This window comes from Serinus canaria, chromosome 1, assembly GCF_022539315.1.
Source record: "Serinus canaria isolate serCan28SL12 chromosome 1, serCan2020, whole genome shotgun sequence".
NCBI classification, from domain to species: Eukaryota; Metazoa; Chordata; class Aves; order Passeriformes; family Fringillidae; genus Serinus; species Serinus canaria.
Genome location: NC_066313.1, coordinates 167,096 through 184,910, shown reverse-complemented (window position 1 = coordinate 184,910; position 17,815 = coordinate 167,096). Strand labels below are relative to the sequence as shown.

Sequence of the window (17,815 nt, the reverse complement as noted above, 5' to 3'; positions counted from 1 at the left end):
GAAGAGAGTAGGAAAGAAATGAGAACACAGGGATATAGTTTTGTGGTAAATGGGTGCTGTTAAGGAAGTGAAAGTCCTTTGGGATCAGAGCTGCTGCTGAGGTTTTCAGAAGGCCAGCAACTTGTTGCTCTTTCAGATCAGAAATTATTTAATAACATTCCAAACGAGAGATCAGCCCTTGGTTTATTTGGCATTCTGGTCCTTGGCTGGTGGCCAGAGGGGTGACCGTTGTTCATGGCATTTTTGGGAAGCTGGGACAGTCTAACAGGCCCTTTCCTCCCGAAGGTATTTCAGGCTGGTTCCCAGTGACCCTCTCCGAGGAGCCGCTGCCCCCAGCCTGCACCAACTCCCTGCAGGCCGTTGTGGGAGGGCTGGAGCTCTCTGTTGCCTTTGCCCATCAGGGTGACAGGGAGCGTGTTCTGGAGGCTGCCAGGCTCCTGGGGTGGGGCAGCGAGGAGCTCCAGGAGGACAGCCAGGACTGGGAGCAGAGTGCCAGCCCGGTGGCTGTGACCATCTCCACGCCACGGGTGTGGCTGCCACTCCACTGCGTGCTGCTGTCAGGCCAGACACACCTGCACAGGAGCACTCACTGCTACCTCAGGTACAAACTGTACAACCAGGAGCCCACCTGGACGTGGCTGAGGCGGCCAGAACTGAGCGATGACACGGAGAGCGTCACGGTGAGCTTCAGGAAACCCAGCAAGGTGACTCTCAGAAGGAGCCAGGGGCTGCTGTGGTTCTTCAGGGAGGAGAAGTTAGAAATCCAGGTGTGGTGGGCGTATGGCAAGGAAAACGAGGTGCAAAGACCCCTTGACACAGATCGTCTCATTGGATCGGCCTACGTCGACCTGGCAGCGTTGGCAGAGAGATCCAGGAGAACGCTGAGCGTTAGTGGTGAGTCCCTGAAACACAGGGTCACGTTCCATTCCTCCCTGCTGGCAATTTACTGTGCTTCCCTCTCCAGTCCCTTTAAACAAAATGCTCACGGCTTTGTTTTGTCCTGCACAGAATCCCAGGCTGGGAATGGATCTCTGGAGGTCACCCAGTCCCACCCCCAGCCCAGGCAGGGTCACCTGCAGCAGGTGACACAGGAATGCATCCGTGGGGGTTTGGGATGTCCCCAGAGATGGAGATCCAGGCCCTCCCTGGGCAGCTGTTCCAGGGCTCTGCCCCCTCCAAGGGCAGAAGTTCTTCCTCACACTGAGGTGGAACTTGTATTTTAGTTTATGGCTTCTGCCATCTACGTGATTCTCACCAGCTTTGTGGGCTGATAAGCTTTTCCTTTAGATACACTCAGGAAAGGGAGAAAGAGCAAGAGTTAAAACAAATTTTTATGAAGGGTATATGTTATATTCTCCATATATATGTATATAAAATTATGCATAGTCGCTGTTCCCAGGGCTCTCAGGAGGTTGATGTGCTTTAATCTGAGTGACTGGGGGAAAATGAAGATGTACCAAATTTGGGGGATTGGTTGTGGTTTTTAATGTTGCCAGGCTTGTACTTCTGGGTGACAACTCACATAGAAATTACACTGGGGATCAAAATTAGTTCTGGTGGGCTCGTGTGAGGTCTGTGCAGCAATGAGCTGTAGCAGCTGCTCTGCAAGCTGCCGCTTTTCCCGTGGCTCAGTTGCTGTCTGTCTGTGCCCTCTCCTGCAGGCGTGTATCCCTTGTTCAGGTGCAACGCTGCAGACCTGGCGGGAGCGGCCGTGCGCGTCCACGTCAGCCTGGCCCCCGCTGCCCCTGCCCTGCCCAGGGCTCCCTGTGCCGAGGAGGGCAGCAGCAGCAGCAGCAGCGAGGGTGGAGGCACGGGGGAAAGCCCTGCTCTGGGCCTGCAGGTCTCTGACAAACAGCAGGTGGATGCTGAGAGTTCAGGGATCACCCCTGGCCAGCCGCAGGAAGAAGATGTGTTGTTCCTGGAAAACACAGTCGCTGTCAACATCCTTGTGGAGAGAGCAATGCATCTGAGTTTAAAAGGTAGCATCTCACACAATTCCTTCTCTGTCTTTCCTGCCTTTCTTTTTTCTTTCTTTGTTTTCCTCTGAGATCTGTTCCTGCCCCAGCACAGTGAGTGGCAGGGATGGAGTTTTAACTTGGCTTTGTGGTGTCACAGTCCCAGTCACTGTGGGAGTACAGGGGAAGCAGGAGGCTGAACTACACAGCCTCTCCTCCTGAATAAACTCCAAAATATTAAATAACTTAATGTTACCTGTTAGAGGTGACAGCTGAATTCTGAACTTAGGCACTGTCTGAATAGCTAAACTCCAGGTTAAGCACTGACAGAACAACTGAACCCCCAGATGTCCCTGTCTCACAGACTCCTGTAAATTAGCACATAATAAATTTATAAAGCTGGCTCACTGTACTCAGCTTTTCTTCCCCTCATAACACAGCTAAGAGTCAAATGCAAGCCATGGTTTAAAGGTATGTAATTCTGAAAGAATCTGAACCCTGCAGATGCATTTTTATAATCATTCTAGAATCTTCTGGAATCCATAGCCTTTGAAAAACTGGTGCAATTTTGGTTGTTATTGCAAAGTTTCTGATGATATAAAGGAGGTTTCTATTGAGTATTGCAGAAATTTTTAAATATTTCTGTCTTGCAGCATGGAGAGTAGCTCAAGCATTGGAATAGGGTCCTCAGGACCTGGATTGTATTCCTAGCTTTACTTTTGATGATCTTGGGCAAATGTTTTTTCTGCTTCTCCCTTGAATATTCCAGTTTCTGCTCTGTGAAAGGTTCATGTAATGTTTGCTTCCATTGTAAACATGACATGCCATCAGCTCCACCACTGAAAAGGAATATTTTCTAGATGGTGGATTTCTTTGCCAACTGTGTGGTCTTAATTGCTGAACTGCCTTTAGATTTTGTTGTTGTTAATTTAAAAAGCCTGTATTTAATTCTCTGTCATTTCAGGAAGTCCCTTGACAGAGCGTGAAGTGGCAGCCCCCAGCAGCTGTGTGTCGTTTGCTGTTGCTGGAGCAGATGCTCCAGTCACCACCCCAGTGATAGGAAATACAGACTCACCAGTCTGGGACTTCCAGCAGCAAGCAAGGTGAGAGAGGGGGATTCACACAGACCCTCCCCACATCTGACAGCCAGGCAGGTGTGAAAAGGACGTGAGGCTTGGGGCTTTTTAGCTCAGACCTGGATATCCGAGCTTGAATTTAAAAAGATTAATTGACTGCTTCAAGGAACCTTAGCAGATCAAGTCATACATGGCAGTATTCAGGAATTAACCTGTGTGATCCAACCTGGTGTCTCCTCCAGTGTTTTAAATCTGAGTCCCTTCAAAGAACTTAAAAACTGTTCTACATTTAACACTTCATTTTTCCATTTGTTTGTTTTTTATTGCCAGCACTGAACTTCTAACATTACAGCTTTGAACCATAACCCCAGTGCTCTGCTGCCACCGTGTTACTGAGTCATGAAACAAACTGTATTTCTGTTCCTTCACAGTTTATTTGTCCCATCTTTTAAATGTTCAGCGAGAGTGAGGAGAGGGAAATGCTTCTTGAATAAGCAGAAGCCCAAACCGTGCAGGGATGTGTTGTGCTTTGAGGCTCAGTAATTTTGGGGTTTGTTTTGTCCCTGCCCCTATCAGTGCAGAAAGAAACTGGTTTGTCTGGGTGGGTAAAATGGCACTGAAACCCCAGAAGCATTTTACTGCTTTTCCCTGCTTTGCATAAAATGTTATGGTTTTTGTTCCTAACAGATTATCCAAAGAGCTTCTCCTGGATCCACAGCAAACCTTGGTCTTCAAGGTGTGGCATAAAGCAGGTAAAGTTTGTGGTGCAGTATTAAGAGGAGTGTGCTTTCTGCATCCCCTTCCTTAGTTCCTTGTACTCATGCAAGGAAAATAGATTCTGTCAAGTGAATAGGAGAGTAGAGTTGTAATGCCATCTTTTGCCTTGTGTAAGAAGAATGCTAGAGACAAATACCTATTGATTTCCTGGCCCTTGGCATCCTCCTTTTCCCCATTAATCATCTTACAGGGTTTGGTTCATCCTTATACTCTCTGTGCTTAGAGAGGTGCTTTAGAGGTTGGATTTTCCTGCTGAGAGAAATTCTTACCTGCTTCCTTCACGTGCTGTTTGTTGTTGCTGCAGTTGGTTGAAGTGTGTCCAGCTAGTTGTAGCCAAATACTTTTATTTTTTTTTCACATACTGAAGTTCAGCTGTCTGATTTTTGCTCCAAAAATAACCTTCCTGTGTATCCCGAGCACTGCATGCAGCCAGTGGTTCTCCTGCCAGTCCCTCTCCCTGCCCTGGGCTTTCTCTGTCCTGCAGGGACATTTTTAGCTGAACCTTACCCAGGTCACCCAAATAATGTGCCCCTGTTGGACAGGACAGTTCTGCACCTCGGGTCAGCTCCCAAGCCATGTTTCAGGCTGTGTTTTAGCATTCCTGGAAATGACTGATGTCAGCGTGCCTTGTGCCTTTCATGCCACCTGTGCTTTGTGTCCTTCCTCCCCAGAGTCGGAGCGGGTGATAGGATTTGCATCCGTGGACCTCTCTCCTCTGCTCTCTGGCTTCCAGCTGGTGTGTGGCTGGTACAACATCACCGACTTCAGCGGGCAGTGCCGAGGGCAGATCAAGGTGGCCGTGTCCCCTCTGCAGAACTTAAACACTCTCCGGGAGGAAAGGCAGGCCAGGGCGCGCGCCGCGCCGGAGAGCTCCGTACGTCCCTCCCTTCCCTCCCCTCTCACACCTCACTGCACTGCTGACAGTCAGCACTCTGGGTTCCTGGGCAGGTCACAGCACTCTCATGGACCAGTCTGCATAAAAAACACCTGATTCCCTAGGAATTCTGCTCCCGGTTTCCATGGTAGCTGCTGGCCAGTGCAAGTTACAGCACCTCAGCCAGGTCCTGAGCATCCCCTTGGCTTCCCCCTGTGGTTGCTTCAAGGGTGTGTGGGATTTTTTTTTTAGGAGAATGTTCTGTGCATTTGGATGTCTGGGAGTATGGCATAGGTCTGTTTGCTGCTTTGGGTGACAGCTGGAGCTCAAAATCATACAGTGGATTCAACTTTTCATTTGCTAGGAAACATCTAATTTGGCAGGAATCTGTTTTTCTGGGATATTTGCCTTTTTTTCTGGGTTTTTCTTTATTCTCTAGACTTCCCAGATATGTTTGGGTGTGTTATAGGTCTGTAGTGCAGCCTTTATCCTACTTCCCATCGCTTTAGTCTCTGATAGCATGGAGGGAGTTAACAAAAGTGTCGGAAATGAAAATGTTGTGAAATAGTACTTTGGCTCAGTGCTGGGAAATCATTTGAAAATTTAAAGCTATTTAGGAACCCTGAGGTTTTGTTAGATCAGCAGGACAATACCTCAGTTTCTCTTTTTTTTCCTTCTTGTGAAAGACTCACGTACAGTGTTCCTTTTTCCTTTTCATCCTAGGTGAAGGTCAGCTTTCCAGCATGTCCTAGTAATTCTGCAAACTTGTCCAAGCAGATGTTGAGCTCCTTGTCAAAGGAAGTCAGCGTTCCTGCTCGAGAGCAGTAAGTCCACAGGCTGACAGCCTTTCTGGTTATTTTCAGGTCTCAGAAAAACCTCCCTAAAACCAATTGACTCTGCTGGAAAATGGAACATCCTGTCAGAGTGTGTCCACTATGTTTGGGCTTAAAAATTAGTGGGCATTCCCTTTCCCAGTGAGAGAGAGGTGCAGGAGGTAGCAATCCTGGGACAGGTTCCTTTTGGCACAGCCCAGATGTTCATTTCCTTGTCATTGATGCTTCCTGATTTGTTTCATTTCACCCTGGTAAAGCAGGATTTAAATGGTGCCAGTGTTAAAGCTGGCAGGTACTCTCTCCTCATTGTGATAAGAGTGAGGGCTGTGTCTGTATTTGGTTTTATTTTTAGTGAGTGTGAATGGGAATAGGGTACTCCTGATGCATCCCCTTTATTCTGCCTCAATTTCTGTCCATGACCAGTGAATGACAGCTGGTGAAACAGCTGCAGTATTGCATTTTACTGTCAGATATCCCGCAGTAATTCCTGCTTTCTGTCCCCTCACATGAGCGAGAGTGTCTTGGTTTATTATTTGTTTATTTACCCCGCAGAGATGATCCTCTTCCCATAGGTGTCTGAAGTTCAGAGGGGCTGTGGGCCACCTCTGGGGTCTGAACAGCTGGCTTGGGAGCTGCTGCCAGCCCCACTGTTGGCCTGACTTTGTATAAATCTGAGGCAGTAAGTGACGTTCCTGTGCACGTTTGGAAGGGCTCGTTTCATCCATGGGCGGCTCTTCCATGGATTTCAAGTCCCGAGCTGTTCTCAGGGGGCAGACTTTGCACAGGAGAGGTTCCAGGCTGGATTTTGGGATCAAACGGGTTGTTTTCAGCAGGATGGGCCCCGCTGGCACACAGCCCCCCCGGCACGAGGAGCACATGCGGAACGTGCGCCGCTTCCACGAGTCCCTGCAGCGGGCGGAGGGCAGCAGGAGCACACGGCGCTTCCAGGGATCCCTGCAGTGGGAGGACAGGAATGGGAACACCTGCCCTGCCAGCCGGGGGGACACGGCACTGCCGGCCTCGCGTGCAGCGCTGCTCACTGCGCTCAGGTAACGCCTGCAGTGCTCAGGTAACCCCTCAGTGAGCTCAGGTAACCCCTGTAACCCCTCAGTGAGCTCAGGTAACCCCTGTAACCCCTCACTGTGCTCAGGTAACCCCTGTAACCCCTCAGTGTGCTCAGGTAACCCCTGTAACCCCTCAGTGAGCTCAGGTAACCCCTGTAACCCCTCAGTGTGCTCAGGTAACCCCTGTAACCCCTCAGTGAGCTCAGGTAACCCCTGTAACCCCTCAGTGAGCTCAGGTAACCCCTGTAACCCCTCACTGTGCTCAGGTAACCCCTGTAACCCCTCAGTGAGCTCAGGTAACCCCTGTAACCCCTCAGTGAGCTCAGGTAACCCCTGTAACCCCTCACTGTGCTCAAGTAACCCCTGTAACCCCTCAGTGAGCTCAGGTAACCCCTGTAACCCCTCAGTGTGCTCAGGTAACCCCTGTAACCCCTCAGTGAGCTCAGGTAACCCCTGTAACCCCTCACTGTGCTCAGGTAACCCCTGTAACCCCTCAGTGAGCTCAGGTAACCCCTGTAACCCCTCAGTGAGCTCAGGTAACCCCTGTAACCCCTCACTGTGCTCAGGTAACCCCTGTAACCCCTCAGTGTGCTCAGGTAACCCCTGTAACCCCTCAGTGAGCTCAGGTAACCCCTGTAACCCCTCAGTGAGCTCAGGTAACCCCTGTAACCCCTCAGTGTGCTCAGGTAACCCCTGTAACCCCTCAGTGAGCTCAGGTAACCCCTGTAACCCCTCAGTGAGCTCAGGTAACCCCTGTAACCCCTCACCGTGCTCAGGTAACCCCAGCAGGGCAGGGCTGGGCTCGGGGAGCAGGGAGGAGCTTGGCAGTGATGGATTCATGCTGAAGAGGTGGAAGGGAAGGGGTGTGATAGCCACAAGGAGATTCCAGTGTCATTTGAGGCCAGGCTGGAAAGTCAGGGGCTGGTGGGGAGCTCCACAGCTGGGCTGAGCTGCTGGAGCAGCGTGGGGAGCTGCTGAGGGGAGCAGCAGCAGCAGCAGCAGCGACTCCAGACCCAGAGGGAATGCTTGGGTTTGTCCATCCTGGTGCTGCTGTCACAGAGCAGGTGCTGTGGAGGCAGTAGTCCCTTCAGGTGACTTCCACAGGCACAGGGATGAGCCTGTGAGCATTTCTGGGGTGCACAAAGCAATGTGTCCTTTCCCAGCAGGATCTTTTTCTTCTTGCTAGAAGCACTGTTCTCCTGGCCAGATTCTAGGTGTAAATGAGGTATAAATTTAGAAGAATAGTATTTATTATCTGTAGGAAGACAGGAATGAAAGAGACTTCCTGAGGTATTTCATCCCTACCACAAGCAATGTATCTTAAAATCCCTAGATCTTTAATACATAGCAATCCTTAGATTTTTATCAAGCCCAGCCATAAGCCACATAATATCCTTGGCTTTATGACCTTTATTGGAAGGTCACCTCAAATCCAACTCCTTTGATTAAGTAAGTTTAGGACTTAAGAGTTAAGGACTCTTTTTGAGCTTCCAGCCCAAGTGTCATAGCCAAGTCAGGATTTGTTTGGAATGTTATCCTCTTGCTTAGAGCAACCTCAACACTTGCCTACTGATTTGCCTTTCCATAAAAACCTTCAGTCTTTTATTTGCATATTCACCTGTTGTTGGCTGGAATGATCCACCTGGAACCCAGCTGCCACAGGTTTATTTTCCCCCTCTGACCCAATTTCTTACCACTGCTTGCAGAAAGAACTTGAGCGAGCTGGACGAGGTTCAAAGATACTTCAGTGAGAAGCTGACCAGGTCTTTTCCTGACTTCAGCACGTCCAGACCAGGCCATGAGGAGTGGGAGAGTGACCATCAGGGCTCCATGGGCAGGGAAGTGGATCCCAAAGGCTGCCATCTCCTGGAAAAATCCAGTCAGTTGGTGTCTCAGGTCAGCAGCCTAATCAATGGTGAGTTGTTGCTGTGAGTGGCAAAGTGACAAGGAAATCCAATCCCTGCTGCTGCTTTTAAAATAACTTACCAGAGCAGAGAATAAACTGGAGCCCAGAGCTACAGTTGCTGCCTGTTGGAAGGTTATTCCATGCTTTTCCTGCCCATGGCTTCCAACAGGGAAGCAGCATTTCCAAGAGATGAAGGGCACATCCCTGTTATGCCAGAATTTGCCATTCTTCTGCCACTTTGATCTTCTCTTTTTTCCCCACTTTTTATTCTCCAAGGTTTTGCTCTTTTTATTTCCTTTCTCATCCTTAGCAATCGTTTTTACTGCTTTTTTACATGCCTTGCTCTACAATCTGTTCCAGACTCTTCCTTCTCTCTTTCCAAACATCCCCCACCATTCCCTTGGAGATGGACTTGCCTCAGAATACTTGGTCACTTTACCTAATACTGGTGAATTCAGTTCTCAGAGGATGCAAGCAGTGGATAGGATCTGCTCACTGGGAAGCAACAATAAGTGATTGTGGCTTTTTAAAGAATTTGTAAAATTTCCCATTAATTTCATCCTTAATGTTTCTGGTTTTTACTTAGCATTTCTGTTCTCCTGGCATTGTCAGGGGGAAGCAGAGCAAACACGCTCACATCAGCAGTGTTTGCAAAGCTGTGCATGTTTAGCTCCCAGCCATCCTTACATCTAGGACTTTTTGCCCAAAACCCACATGAATCAGACTTAGGCTGAATTGTTGCTCCCTGCATTCACTTTCACTGATGCTCTTTTTTGCTAACCAGACTTGCAGACTGTAACTCAAAACAGCAAGGCAGCTTCTGAGGTGCACCAGGAGGGCAGCAGGAAGCTGGGTGCCCTGGATGTGCCCAGCTGGAAGGAGGGAGGAGGCAGCCCTGCAGCTCCTGAGGGCCAGCTGGAGATGCCAGGTGTGCCCAGCATTCCCAGTGACTCGCAGCAGCCGTGCCCTGCTGGCAGAGCCGTGTTTGGGAGACACATGTTGCACCAGCTCCTGGGCCCCATTGTCCCTGAGGAGGAGGATCCAGTGGGTGTTGTCCAGGAAAATGAAGGTGTTTTTGCCATCCAGCCACACAGTGAGGAGGAATATGAAGAAGATGTAATAGAGCCACGAGCTCTAAATGAAATAACCACCATGACAGATGGGACGAGCCCCTGGTCCAGTGTGATCTCTGAAACGGGGCAGGGGGCTGAGCTGCAGCCTCTGGAGCCCAGGCCTGCAGAGCAGCCCTCCACAGGTGTGGGGTGTTTCCAAAGGGGCAACAGCAGCACCTTGTCCAGCACGCTGCAAGGGGACAGCCAGAGCCTGCTCAGCGCCCTGAGCCCACCCTTGAGCCCCCACATGGGTGGGAACAGCCCCTGGGGAGCAGCTGGAGACTTCCAGGGCTTCCACAGCAGCACAGGAGCAGCAGCTGGAGACTTCCAGGGCTTCCACAGCACAGGAACACAGCAGGAGACTCAGGCTCCACACAGCAGGCAGGAGCTTCCAGGGCTTCCACAGCAGCACAGGAGCAGCAGCTGGAGACTTCCAGGGCTTCCACAGCAGCACAGGAGCAGCAGCTGGAGACTTCCAGACCATAAAGAAAAGTGTGGAGCTCCATGCAGGCTCCAAGGAGCCGCTGCCATCCCCAGGAGACGTGGGTGTGACCAATCAAAAAGCCACTGAGAGAGAGGAGGAGGAGGATGCTGAGGCTGTAAATGGAGATCATCAAGGCAAGGAAGGAAGTGGTTCTGACGAGAACTGTGCTCAGAGTGTATCAGCCCAAGCTGGCTCAGAAAGAAACAGCGAGAGCTTCCCTGATGACAGCAGTGAGGACCCAGGGGAAGGCTCAGAAAACGCCATCAAACAAAAAATCACTTTGTATCCTTTACTGTTCCCTTAAACACTCTTGCATTCCGTGACTCTTCTGCTTAGTTAGAGTCTCCCTGGCCTCGGGACAGAGAAATTTGCTGTGTGAGGCTCTTCCCTGGGAAATGAACCCAGAGCTGGTGATCTGGGAGGATGTTGGAGGACCCCAGTGCACTCTTTCACACGCTGCAGTGATGGCTTTCTTGGAACCTGAAGCCAACAAATTTTGTGATTTGTGAGAGTCACTTCATTGTGGGTAGCTCCCACGTGTCTCGTTGCATTTTCTCTCCGTGTTATTTTTCCCCATGTGTTAGAGCTCTTGTGTTTCTCCTGTATCAAAACAAACGTGCTTTATTCTGCTTTTAAAATACTTCCTAATGTCTCTTGCACAAATTACAAATCTTGGATTGAGTGTTGGAATCTTTGCAGGATGAAGTCCTCTGCAAATTTGTGAGGTATTGTTTTAAAGCAAGTTGGTGTCCCATGCTCTGCGAGCCCAGGTGAGAGAACCAAGTGTTGAGGGCAATGGAATAATGATTAAAACAAATGAAATTTACTCTCTGGGACCTGTTAACAGCTGAGGCTTTTTCCACACATGGACCTCTGTACAACTGCCAAAAGTTGTTCCTAAACAGCTCTGCCCAGATCTGATCCTGTGGTAGTTCCCAACTTCTTCCTTCCACCCCAGGAGATGGAAGCCTCCATGAGACTGCTCTGCACTTCTTCCTATCCTTCCACACCTCCAAAAGTAAGTGTGGGATGTCCTTTCCTTTACTGTCCAGCTTTGTCCATTCCTTGAGAGAGGAACAAAACTTCTCCCTTCCTGTGCCTGCCTGCTCTCAGCTTGGATGTGATGGCTCTCCATGAGGATGGGTTTAACATCCATGGCTGTTGTCTCTGTGATCCCTATGCCTTTATATCAGCCAGTTGTTCAGCATGCTCAGGAAATGCTGCTCCATCAGGGTCAGGGGAAGTGGCAGGTGCTCACTCTGCAGTTCCTTGTGCTTTAGTGTGAGGTGACATGCCTGGTTCTGGGGAGTTCCAGCCTGGGATTGTGGCTTCTAAAAGTTTATCTCTTTTAGATCAGGGGGAAATGAGGGAGTTTGCAGTAGGAGGGGGTTCCTGGAGAGGCATCTCGTGATGGTTCTGTGACGCAGGGAGCAGTGCAATGGCTTGAGTGGTTGTTCCTTCTGCAGGAAAGCTGTGGATTGCTGAGGTTTTGCTTTTTTTGTGTTCATAATGGTTTATTTACTGACAGAGGTTTGTGGCTCGGTTGTTTCAATGTCTACATATTTATCTTATTTTCAGTTCATAAAGTGGGGTTATAAAAAAGAGAGGGAGAGACTTTTTGCACAGGAATATAGTGATGGGATAAGGGGCAACAGTTTTAAACTAAAAGAGGGCAGATTTCGATTGGATATTGGGAAGTTTTTCCCTGTGAGGGTGGGGAGGCCGTGGCACAGGGTGCCCAGAGAAGCTGTGGGTGCTCCATCCCTGGAAATGTTCCAGGACAAGCTGGATGGGGCTTGGAGCAACCTGGGACAGTGGAAGGCCCCTGCCTGTGGCAGGGGTTGAAATAAGATAAGCTTTAAGGTCCCTTCCCACCCAAACCATTCTGGAATTCCAGGATCCTTTTCCAGCCCCAGCTCTGCTGTGGGTCTGGGTGTGCAGCAGCTGGGCTGTTCCCAGATAAGGTGATGCTTTTCTTCCTCTCTGTATGACCTATGAAACAAACAGCTCAAGGGACATTTATGTCACTGGGAACAGCTTGCCTGATGAATCAAAACAGACTCAGGCTCTGACAGCTCTGAAGTCACAGAAACCTCTGGTTTAATACTAATACCAGCTTTCCCTGAACCCCCTCTCTGCAGCTCTGATCTGGGTGGCTGGAACTACAGCCCTGCAAATTATTACTAATTAGGTAAAATGTTGGCATGGCACTATTTGGGTATTTTGATCTTAAAGCATTTAATCTGAGGATTGGCTGGCACTAACCCTTTGTTGCAGCACCTGTGGGATGTGTGAGACAGGATTTGGTTGTGCCTTGTTCATCAAATTCTCTCTGTGAAGAACCAGTTTTTCACTGCTACTAGTGCATAGAGTTCAGAAAAAAATGCTTCCTCATAGTTTTATTTTAATTGGCCTTTGGGACATCAGCTTCTAAATCTGGCCTTGGTTTAGTTCTGCACAGGTCAGCAGCAGCAAGCGTGACAGCAGGGCTGAAACCCGAGCTGTGCTCTGGACACACCAGAGCCCTGTCTCACTTGGCAGCTGGCTGATGTCTTTCCTGGCCTTCCCAGTGCCCTGCCACCTCTCCCTGGCTTGTCTGGCTCCCTGCTTTCCCCAGCTTCCTTCCTGGAATGACACAGCAGTGGAGCGGGCAGTCACGGCAGAGGAGCTGGCAGCATTGGAGACACAAACGTGGTCTCAGCACAGCTGTGAGAGCACGGGGCCCTGAGGAGGGGCTGCAGCAGGTCAGGCTCAGCCTGGATGCTGTGACACTTCCCAGGGATCAGAGCCTCACAAAACCTCTTTGGTTTTTCCTCCTTTTTTCCATGACATCAAACTAACGCTTCCCATTCCTGGGGTCCTTCCCAGCTCTTGTCTTCCACACAGTGGGGGTTAGAGGACAGGTGTGAAAAATCAGAGCGTTGATAAACTCTTCCATAAAATGCCAGAATCCCAGAATGGTTTGGGTGGGAAAGAACCTCAAAGATCACCTTGTTCCACCCCTGCCATGGCAGTGACACCTTCCACCATCCCAAAGTTGCTCCAAGCCCCGTCCAGCCTGGCCTGGGACACTGCCAGGGATCCAGGGGCAGCCCCAGCTGCTCTGGGCACCCTGTGCCAGGGCCTGCCACCCTCACAGGGAAGAATTTCTTCCCAGTATCCCATCTAGCCCTGCCCTCTGGCAGTGGGAAGCCATTCCCCTTGTCCTGGCGCTCCAGGCCTTTGGCTAAAGTCCCTCTCCAGATGCAGTGATATTTTCCCCCCTCACCTCTAGCAGTATTCCAACAGGATAGGAAGCTTACATGGAAAGCAGTTTTACATAGAATAATTCATAATTGTGTGTACATAGACTTACCTTCAGTGTGTATTAGAAATAGCACAGCCTTGGGCAGATTCACAGAAATGTTCCAAAAATGCCAACGGCAAAACATCCTTTCTTGGTTGTGTTGTTCTTCTTGGTCTGCTGGATGTTCCTGCTTTCCTTGCTGGAAAGCAGGGTCGGGTGCCAGTGCCAGGGTGGGCTGTGGCCTGTTGACACAGATCTGTTTGTCCTCCATCCCTGTGCACAATCAGAGCTGCTGGCAAACTCGCTGGGCCACAGGCTGAAACGTCCTCTGCCTCCAAGCCCGGAATTCCTTGACCTTGGAAGAGGCTGTGCCCCTGTAACCTGTAACTCATGGATCTGCAGTAGCCCAGGCCCTGGCACTCAGGCACTGAGAAATCCTTGGCTGGTTCCAGTGCCAGTGCCATTCCTGCAGAGAGCAGAGTGCAGCGTGACCCGCGGTGCACGAGTGCCCTTTCCTCCTGCGTCTTCCCCATGGAAAACATGTGCTTCCTGGCTGAGCCCCAGGCACTTGGAGCTGGGAGACAGACAGGGGGACACCTGGGAAGGGCCCTGACCTGAGCCTGCTCCTGGGCTGAGGAGTGCTGTAAACACGACATGTCAGATGTGTGCTCTGGAAACTATGCAGGAGGGTCAGACTGGCAGCCAGAAACTGCCTGTGAGGTGGGGCACAGGAAGGTTTGATGTCCAAAAAAAGAGAAGGGAGCTGGGCAAGGGGCTGGAGCACCAGGAGGGGCTGAGGGAGCTGGGAAGGAGCTCAGCCTGGAGTCCAGGAAGAAGGGGAAGTGTTTTAAAGTATTTTGCCTGCAGGGTCCTGGGGCTGTTTCTCTTGGGACAGAGCTGGGCATTTTAGTAGTATTAGATGTTAGGAGGGAATTATTGACTGTAAGGATGCTGAGGCCCTGGCACAGGATGCCCAGAGAAGCTGTGGCTGTCCTTGGATCCCTGGAAGTGCCCAAGGCCAGGCTGGACAGGGCTTGGAGCACCCTGGGATGGTGGAAGGTGTCCCTGCCATGGCAGGGGGTGGCACTGGATGGGCTCTAAGGTCCTTTCCCACCCAAACCATTCTGAAATTCTGTTCCTTACATTGGAAATGGGAGGTGCTGGCTCTCTATCCCTGACTGTGGAAGACACATGGGATATGGGAAAGGGGAGCTGTGGGAGGCAGGAAAAGCAGTTTCATGCACCTTTGAAATGGGGTTAGTTGGCAGGTTGGGGGAGTTTCCTAGAGAGATGTTTTCAGATGCTGTGCAGAACTCAGGGATCAGCACAGAGCCTGGTCACTGCCTCTCCAGCCACTCCTGGCTCCTTGGATAGCTGGGCAGGAAACAGCATGGTAAGGATGAGCTGCTGTCCTGGTCTCTGGACAGCCCTGTCCAGGGGAGGTGCTTTGCCCAGCAAGCAGCTCTTTCTGCTGGTGTTTAAGCTTCTTCTGTGGCCAGGTCTGCATTTAATCTCTCTTGGCTCCTTGTATTTTGGTTAAGGAAATTAATCCTGGAGAATTGTTAGGAAGAAAGAAGAGCAAAGCAAAGGTTCTCCTTATTATCCATGTCTGTTATTTCAGTGCAATAAGAAGGGGAAGTATTTTGAAGTATTTTACCTGCAGGCTGTAATGCACAGGCTACCAAACACAAGGACTCTCCTATTCCTGAAGAAGCCATTTCCCTCTCCAGACAGTGCATCCCAAAGTGCACACTGCAGGCTCCTGGTGCTGTTTCCCTTGGGAGGGAGCTGGGCACCTCAGAAGACCTTTCCCAAGGCTCAGAGAAGCAGTCCAGAGATGTAGGTGAAAGGCCAGCTTGGCAGATCAGTTTTCCAAAAGACATTCCTGGCCCCCCAGCTTCCTCCCTTAAAGGCTCCTGGAGCAGGATTGCTTTTCTCAGTGCTCCACAGGCACAGCCCAGCTCTAACCTAGCTGGGGGGAAATGTGTTTGTCTGGTGAAATTCCTCATCTTCTGGTGCTGCTGGAGCATCAGGGACACAGCCAGGCTGCTGGGAGGCTGCTGGCAGAGCACAGAGGAGATGACACTGGTTAAACCAGGGCTTTTCCTCTCCTGGGCTGCTGCCTTGGGGTCCCTGCAGGCAGCTGTGCCTGGCCCATCCCATTTGTCATGGACTCACAGGGATGGTTTGGGCTGGGAGGGACCTTAAAGCTAATCCAGCCTCACCCCTTGCCATGGCTTCCAGGTTGCTGGTTGTTGGCTTTGGATATTTCCAGGCATCCAGAGGCAGCCACAGCTTCTCTGGGCACCCTGTGCCAGGGCTTCACCACCCTCATAGGGAAGAATTTCTTCCCAATATCTAATCTAAATCTCTCCTCTTTTAGCTTAAAGCCATTCCCTGCCTTGTCCTGTAAGCAGGCTTAAGATTTGTTGTTGACAGAGCATTGCCTCTCCCCTGTGAGATTTGGTCTTCAGGGTTCTGGAAATTATAAAGTAAAATAATAATGGAAACCCAAAATGCAGTCAGGTCCCAGTGACTACAGCACTGCCATTCCTTTGGTTTGGTGCAGGGAGACTTGTTGGCCAGGGGTGGGCACTCACAAGTTCAGAGGTCACACACCAGAGCCCCATTCTGGGGTTCAGACCGTTCTCTTTCTCATTGGGGTGGTTTTTCCTGTGTATCCAACTTGTCACCCTCTGCACACCCCTGTGGTTTGCTCTCAGCCCTGGTGCCTCTCTCCCCAGGGCAGGAGTGGAGCAGTGCCTGGAGGGATCCCCTACCGAAGAGCCACTCGTCCCAGGCCCAGCCCCCAGCTCTCAGAGGAGGAAGCCAAGAGAATCGCCAGGATCTTCTCTGCTCAGCTCTCCAAGAAGGAATAGTGCTGCCCAGAGACCCTGCACAGCACAGCTTCCTCAGCCAGGCATGGGCAGAGCCCCCCTGGGAAGGGGAGGTGGAGGCCACAGCTTTCAGGCTCTGCTTCTAGTTTGCCTAACTGGTTAGTTAATTAAGTCCCCTGTTTACAAGGGCTTGAAGCCTGAGGTCACCCACAGGGAGCTGTGTCTTGTAGGGGCAGGTCCCCAGTGAGACCCACCCCTGTGGGTAACCCATGACCTGTTACGTGCTCTCCAAGTAGTCCAGTTTGAGGATTTCCTGTGAAATGGCCCTTTCAAAAATAATTCATGGGCAGCACAATTCTCTGTTTCCTCAGGTGCCCAAAGTGCTTGTGTCAACACAGGCCAAGGGGACCATAAAATCTGGTGGGTGTACAAATGAGGGTGACTAGAAAGATGAGACTTTTATATTTATATTTAAATTATTTTTGTACACCTTTCAGAAAACAGACTTTGATGCCAGCAGAGCTCAGTTATTTTTGTACTGCTCTCTCCAGTGTTTGTTTCAATAAAATTCCCTGGTTTCTTGTCAGCCCGTGCAAAGTGTCCCTATGCCAGGGCAGGAACCTTTCCTCAACAGTAGACAGGAGTCTCTCCCACACGAGCTTCCAGGTCAGAGAAATGCTGCTGGAAGCTGGGGTGGCCAGGAGCACATGGAAAGAGCAGGGCTTTGCCAAGGAGTCAAGTATCACCTAGCAGCACAGCCTCATGTGGGCTGAGTTGCTTCCAATCTGAGCTGCTTTTCAAGCCACGCCTGGAATTCAGGATTTCAGCAGCCAAAGGATCAGCATCCCTTTTTTTCTCCCACTTCTGCAGTGTTGTTTTTCCCAGGGGACACCCTGAACGCGTCAGTCACCGATGGCACAACTTGCCCTGTGATTGTGGCCCCTTCCCCTGCCCTTGCTGCATGGGAATGGAAGGTAAAGGCACCCAGTGTCCCCTGGAAGGACAGGAGTGACGTGCAGGCTGCTTTCTCCTGGCGGCATCCCCAAAAAAGGCTCAGGCAGGATGCCAGCTGGGCTGGGATGGCGGCCCCAGAGGAGGTCACAGCACTGATCCCGAGCTGTATCTTGGGCATGAGGTAAACAGCCCAAACCTTCCTTTCAGGTTTGGGTCAGCCGTGGAGCCGGGCAGGAAAACAAGGCGGGAGCCAGCTGGAGAGGGCTGTCAGTGCTGACAGCTTTTGTCTGGAGCCCGAGGGATGTGGCAAAGGTGGCTCCAGGGTGTCAGGACCACTCGAAGTCCTTGTGCACGTGCAAATGTGGAGGCTCACGGCACATCCTGAGGGACCCTTCTGCATGTGGGGCTAAGGGTTACACACATGGAGTTTTTAAAAAATGAGGAAAAGGGGTCTTTCTTCACTCCACCTTGGCCTCCAGCCTCTTGTCCTGAGCCCAGCCCCTCCTGGCCACGCTCTGAAGGTGCCATGGGTTTGTTAGTGGGTTTCCCTCCAAAGCGCTCACCCAGCCCCAGCTCCACAGGAGCTTGGGGAACACGTTCCACCATGCAGGGACAATCCTGCTGGGAGCTCAGCAGCTCTCTGGGGTGGATTGAGGC

The 17,815-nt window shown here is 50.9% G+C and overlaps 2 protein-coding genes and 1 long non-coding RNA gene across 3 annotated transcripts in view; all 3 read left to right on the top strand.

Moving 5' to 3' along the window:
• C2CD3 (C2 domain containing 3 centriole elongation regulator) overlaps positions 1–9,418 on the top strand; it is a 29,249-nt gene extending 19,831 nt beyond the window's left edge. Inside the window, exons 23-31 of the mRNA XM_050969935.1 lie at positions 286–894; positions 1,662–1,979; positions 2,920–3,058; positions 3,719–3,783; positions 4,480–4,682; positions 5,406–5,506; positions 6,346–6,564; positions 8,286–8,475; positions 9,270–9,418. Coding sequence (XP_050825892.1) covers positions 286–894; positions 1,662–1,979; positions 2,920–3,058; positions 3,719–3,783; positions 4,480–4,682; positions 5,406–5,506; positions 6,346–6,564; positions 8,286–8,475; positions 9,270–9,284 — 1,859 coding nt within the window. The 3' untranslated portion in view covers positions 9,285–9,418. The remainder of the gene's footprint in view (positions 1–285; positions 895–1,661; positions 1,980–2,919; positions 3,059–3,718; positions 3,784–4,479; positions 4,683–5,405; positions 5,507–6,345; positions 6,565–8,285; positions 8,476–9,269) is intronic.
• LOC127059122 (uncharacterized) lies at positions 6,572–7,950 on the top strand. The gene is made up of 3 exons (XR_007776590.1): positions 6,572–6,845; positions 7,026–7,055; positions 7,116–7,950. It is a non-coding gene; the product is annotated as an uncharacterized LOC127059122 (long non-coding RNA).
• Positions 9,419–9,481: 63 nt separating the features above from the next.
• On the top strand, positions 9,482–16,790 carry LOC127059222 (C2 domain-containing protein 3-like). The gene is made up of 4 exons (XM_050970757.1): positions 9,482–9,848; positions 9,976–10,363; positions 10,997–11,099; positions 16,112–16,790. The coding sequence occupies exons 1-4, from the start codon at positions 9,482–9,484 to the stop codon at positions 16,244–16,246; spliced, it is 993 nt and encodes a 330-aa protein (XP_050826714.1). The 3' UTR covers positions 16,247–16,790.
• The last annotated feature ends 1,025 nt before the right edge of the window (positions 16,791–17,815 follow it).